Source organism: Anopheles darlingi, chromosome 3 (genome assembly GCF_943734745.1).
Source record: "Anopheles darlingi chromosome 3, idAnoDarlMG_H_01, whole genome shotgun sequence".
Lineage (NCBI taxonomy): Eukaryota > Metazoa > Arthropoda > Insecta > Diptera > Culicidae > Anopheles > Anopheles darlingi.
The window spans coordinates 59502042-59507041 of NC_064875.1; the positions used below are offsets into that span (position 1 = coordinate 59502042).

Consider the following 5000-nt stretch of genomic DNA (forward strand, 5'->3'; position numbering starts at 1 on the left):
GATTGTCCGTGTCTTTCTAATGATGTAGCGTAGCGAATGCGGTGGACATGACATACCGCAACAATTAAAATGTTGTTTCCGATCTGCCCGCGGCACTCTACCGCACTACCGCCTCGTGTTGGGGGCTGAAAAAAACCCGAGGCCAGTTTAACGGTAAGAATTATTGAAAAAAAAACCCCTGGCCCGGAAAGTCCAGACGGTGTTAAGAAGCTATTGATAGTGCTTATCGCAAAACATGCTCCGTATTTGGTTCGATTATTCCGGGTCGGCCTCACTTCTTTCCTTGCTGCGCGCCTCATCGACCGCACTAGAACATTATGGCTCAGGTTCTTTTGAGCCAGGTCTTAATCTCGTCTAGTGGCTCTACGTGTGCAGATAGTGTGTGAGGGCCAGGATGGACATTTGGTACACAGTGACACTATGGATGTGCGGATTCTGCAGTTTGTGTGCATTGGTTGGTATCATCAAGTAGATCGTGTGCCGCCGCGTATCTCTAGTTTATCTCTTCTCTTATCGCCTACAGCTGTACATATGCACTGTACGGGCACAATTGAGGAGCTGGAAGGGAAAAGGTAAAACTTCGCAGCAGCATAGGCAAATAACGATCCAAAAGCCAAACCCAACGGCAGGTTAGTCGGCGCAATGGTGCACTTGGTGTACGGCTTAGTACTGTATCTTTTGCTTCTCTATTTTCAGGTAGTTTCCCAGTCTTGGTTTACGTTATTCAGCCAGATGTCAAGCCCACGCCTTGCTTTGTGAATTTAAATTATGATGATTTACTCAAAAATAAAAAGGATCGCAAAGCCGAATTATTGCGCATCGAACCGATCGTGCATGGCAGCACGGTGAACTTGGTGTCCAACGTGATTTGATAGTGATATTACTGTCGTCATCTTATTTAACGAATCATCTGTAAAATAATTTCACCGTCGCGTTCATCAATAAAATCGACCGATATGGTATTTTGATTTTTTTAAATTTTGTTTAGAAAATTGGAAATTAAACGATAATTTTAAAATTGACAGTGATGGTCTATAAAATATGAGCATTTTGTCCAAGAAAAAGCAAATTTTTTTAGCAAAAAATGTGCTACAACCCTGTGACGTTGTTTTGGTTTTGAGGTTAGAAACTCGAGTTCGCTGCAAAATGGGAAATTCTTGAGTTTTTCCAACATATTCGTGAATTTCACGAAAAAAATAAAGGTGTAAAGAGCAAATTAGCATCATTTGCAACTCCCGGCGTTGTTCTCGTTAGAAAAATAAACCTAGAAATCGAGACTGCGGAAAACCACAACCAACCGCAGCGCACAAAAATCCACGACTACGAAAAATCTACCCAACTGGTAGTGTTTATTTGTTTTCTAAAAATGCTACTAACGTCGGCAAGTAGTATCAGCAGCAGGCCAGAGGTGTCCATTTGCTAGTAGCAAGCCGTTCGTGTCCAGTTCGTGTCACTGGCTCCGTGACCAGCATCCACAACGAGAGGTCACTACAAGGTAATCACGAAACTCACATCCAGCAGCAGCTCTCGTGCTCCTAGGTTGTTAGGAATGATGTGCACGAAAAGGCCGCGTTCTCGGCCAGATCCGTGAAACTTCTGAGCGTAGTGCACTCCGCTTCTTCCTCTAATTAGTGGAGGGCGGCTTTAGTGTTCAAAACAAACCGGTTACTTGGCACCAGTGGCCAGTGGCAGAGCTAGCGACAAGATATACTACTACTATACGCTAGTTGTGTTGGCCCGTGCGTAATCGTTTTATGCATTTACTACTTGATCGTCGAGACGTGCCAGAAGGCAGATCATCGACCATCAAATAATGATGGGCTTTATCAGCGGAATGAGTGCAACGTGTACTCCCCACAGCAGCAGCAACACTATCAGCGGCGTTATGGAGCGGGTGGAGCGGGGGTGTGTCGTGCGGCGCCGTCGTCATCATCGCTTACCCAGATATTGCGTTGGCTTTTTCTTTTGTTCCACCAGTGAACAAACATAATTTACCTGACGCCGTAGTGGTGGTGTCGTGTCCATGTACTCTGAACCGTTTACCGGTAGGAAACGGTGAGATGTATAAAAAGTCTAGTTATGCTACTGGTAAGCTTCCCTCGTGAGGTTCGTTACCTCCCAAGTGGATGCCTTCTTAGTTGTCGTGCTGTAAGTCGCAGGTGGCCGTGCTATCCGGCGATTGAATCTTCGTTAAAGTAATCATCATGTCCGAATGTTTCTTTTTCGTGTTTATTTTTCTTCTAGACGAGAGCAACAAATCACAGCGATAATTCAACATTGTAATCGTCGAGGTCAGTGGAGCTAGGTGCGCTTCTCACGATGATTCAAGGCTACGGATCGGTAACACAGGCCCTGCTGGGTACTCTGCTAACCTGGGGCCTGACGGCGCTCGGTTCCGGGCTGGTGGTGCTGCTCCGGGGCAACCAGCGGAAATCGTTGGACATTTCGCTTGGTTTCGCGGCCGGCGTGATGATTGCCGCCTCCTTCTGGTCTCTGCTAGCGCCCGCTATTGAGCTGGCCGAAAGTTCCCACCTGTACGGGACGAAGGGCGAGTTTGCCTTCATCCCAGTAGCCATCGGATTTCTGTTGGGGGCAATCTTTGTGTACGGGACCGATAAAGTGATCTCGTACCTCGGTATCAACAGTCCGACGATGATGATAGGTAAGTACAGCACCGATGGATGGTGATCAACCAATTTTTCTAATCTGCGATTGATCTTACAGCACTCACTCACGCGAACAAAGATAAGGCTGACATTGCGATGGACGATCAGGTATCGGCGGAACACGGCAAAACGTCGTACGCCGGAGTGGCACAGAACGCACAGGACCACTCGCTGGCTATCGGTATGGACAGTTTTGCGGATTGTCTGAACGCACAGCACACGAGCGTGTCGCGGAAGCGCAGAAAAGGAAGCTCCACGTCGGGTACGGCTAAGGAGCATTCGGTTTACACCAACAGCAACAGCCAGAGCCAGCTAGACGCTCAGCTCTCGCAGTGGAAGCGGATAATGCTGCTGGTGGTGGCTATCACGGTGCACAACATACCGGAAGGATTGGCGGTCGGTGTGAGCTTCGGTGCGATCGGTACAACCGAATCGGCTACCTTCGAGGCAGCCAGGTAAGACAGTGGAGGTGGAAGTATGAGAGGTTTATCGAATGGTGAATCCTAATGTAGGCCATTGTTTATTTTCCAGGAACCTGGCCATCGGCATTGGAATACAAAATTTTCCGGAGGGACTAGCCGTTAGCTTACCCCTGCATGCGGCCGGTTTCAGCCTCGGTAAGAGCTTTTGGTATGGGCAGCTATCAGGAATGGTTGAACCCATATTCGGTGTGCTCGGTGCGGTTGCCGTCAGTGTAGCCACGATCATTCTTCCCTATGCCCTATCGTTCGCCGCCGGTGCTATGATTTACATTGTGGCGGATGACATTCTTCCGGAGGCACATGCCAGGTACAGCCATCTCAAGTGACCCTGTTAAGCTCAGTGTGATTAACATCACCCAAAACGTTTGCCTTCTGTTTGCAGTGATAACGGACAAATTGCCACCTGGGGTACGATCGCCGGATTCGTCGTCATGATGTGCCTGGACGTTGGCCTTGGATAAAAAGGTGAGATGTTCACACGCACCCTCTACGTTTGACCGAGCACTTAATTTGGTTCAGTTCGTCCGCGACGTGACGCAGCGCTCTGCGGATCCGTTTGGGGAATGATTGTACTTGAAGGAAAAGTATTACCAACCAATTTTGACCGACCTTTGCGTTCCAATTCGCGTTGTTTTACACGGATCATTTTATGCATTCTAGATTATAATCGAAGTTGTAGGTTGCCGATAGTGCTTAAATAAAGTTAATTGCCATGATGAAGCGCATCCGCGTGCACAAAAACCGCTTGCAGTTTGAATCATTTCCAGATTGAGAAAGAATTCAACCCGGGCGTGAAAACGCATCCTAAAATCGATCAACTCTGGAAATCCAAATCTAGGAAAGGGGAAGAAGTCGTGGAGGAGGGAGGGTGCGTAAATACGCGAGAAAATAAAAAGGGAAAACCTCCCCAAAAAATCTCGGGAAAAATATGTTAAATCGCGGGTGGTGTGCACTGTTCCAAACATAGATTCCAGCATCACAGCAATTCTTCGAATGTGCTGGCGTTGAAATCATCATGGGATGGTTGTGAACTGAACTGAAAACCCGACTTTGAACAAACATGGGTAAGGACATCGGAGGGCTCGCCGAACTAGTTCATGTGTTTTGTTCTCTAGGAAATTGTGTGAATTCAGTTCATATCAGCACCAGCAATAGCAGCAATCTCTGATTTTTACTACTACTGTACGTGATTGATACGAAGCGTGAATTCTAATCTCTGATTCGCGTAATTCCCCTCTCGACAAAAAACGGTTCACTTCCTGTTGCTGGAGCACTTTTTTTTTGTGTTCAATTCTAATCGCACTAGCCCCTTCCACTTCTTTTCCATGTGACTACGCCTCTGTGGCGTCGTCCCACTCCAAAGAATCGTTTTTCATGTTTCCCCCCTCCTCTTTTCTCAGAACCAAAAGTGCCGGATTTGTACGAGTTCTTGGCGGAAGCCGAACTGCAACAATACTACAACTCGCTCAAGTAAGTGTGCCTCATCTCCGGGGTCCCTGCTGTGCTAACTAACACGGAACCTTTCGTCTCGATAGAAATGAACTGAAAATCACTAATGTGACCCATCTGAAGTACGCAACGGATGAGGATCTGCGACAGGTCAGTGGACTGTCGCGACCGGAAATCAGGCGACTGCGCAAGTTCTACGAAAAGTATTACCCGCACGGGTATCTGAACAAGATCCGCCGTCTGCTGCAACCGCCGCGTAAGGATGAACCGGGGGCCGGCAGTCCGACGGCTTCGTGTGTCGAGCCAATCAAGGCGTGCCCGTCGCCGAGCAAGATACCGAACAACAAGCATATCATCCCGCCGGATGCCATCTGTGTGAACAAGCAGCTGGGTACGGGCGAGT

At 48.0% G+C, this 5000-nt stretch overlaps 3 protein-coding genes across 4 annotated transcripts in view; all 3 read left to right on the plus strand.

The window, feature by feature from the left end:
* Window positions 1-948, plus strand: part of LOC125955999 (uncharacterized) — a 2443-nt gene extending 1495 nt beyond the window's left edge. The window contains exons 1-3 of the mRNA XM_049687401.1: window positions 1-454; window positions 524-629; window positions 697-948. The exon at window positions 1-454 is cut by the window's left edge and continues 1495 nt beyond it. Of these exons, the coding sequence (XP_049543358.1) occupies window positions 395-454; window positions 524-629; window positions 697-872 (342 nt within the window). The 5' untranslated portion in view covers window positions 1-394 and the 3' untranslated portion in view covers window positions 873-948. The remainder of the gene's footprint in view (window positions 455-523; window positions 630-696) is intronic.
* Window positions 949-1102: 154 nt separating this feature from the next.
* On the plus strand, window positions 1103-3889 carry LOC125955996 (zinc transporter ZIP11). 2 transcript variants are annotated; one of them, XM_049687397.1, is made up of 5 exons: window positions 1103-1495; window positions 2245-2662; window positions 2725-3121; window positions 3198-3455; window positions 3531-3889. In XM_049687397.1, the coding sequence occupies exons 2-5, from the start codon at window positions 2320-2322 to the stop codon at window positions 3607-3609; spliced, it is 1077 nt and encodes a 358-aa protein (XP_049543354.1). In that variant the 5' UTR covers window positions 1103-1495; window positions 2245-2319; the 3' UTR covers window positions 3610-3889. The 2 variants fall into 2 exon arrangements, with proteins under 2 accessions (XP_049543354.1, XP_049543355.1); XM_049687398.1 differs by lacking the exon at window positions 1103-1495 and adding an exon at window positions 2004-2148.
* Window positions 3890-4012: 123 nt separating this feature from the next.
* Window positions 4013-5000, plus strand: part of LOC125956000 (activated Cdc42 kinase-like) — a 10386-nt gene continuing 9398 nt past the window's right edge. Inside the window, exons 1-3 of the mRNA XM_049687402.1 lie at window positions 4013-4212; window positions 4549-4618; window positions 4684-5000. The exon at window positions 4684-5000 is cut by the window's right edge and continues 1127 nt beyond it. Coding sequence (XP_049543359.1) covers window positions 4209-4212; window positions 4549-4618; window positions 4684-5000 — 391 coding nt within the window. The 5' untranslated portion in view covers window positions 4013-4208. The remainder of the gene's footprint in view (window positions 4213-4548; window positions 4619-4683) is intronic.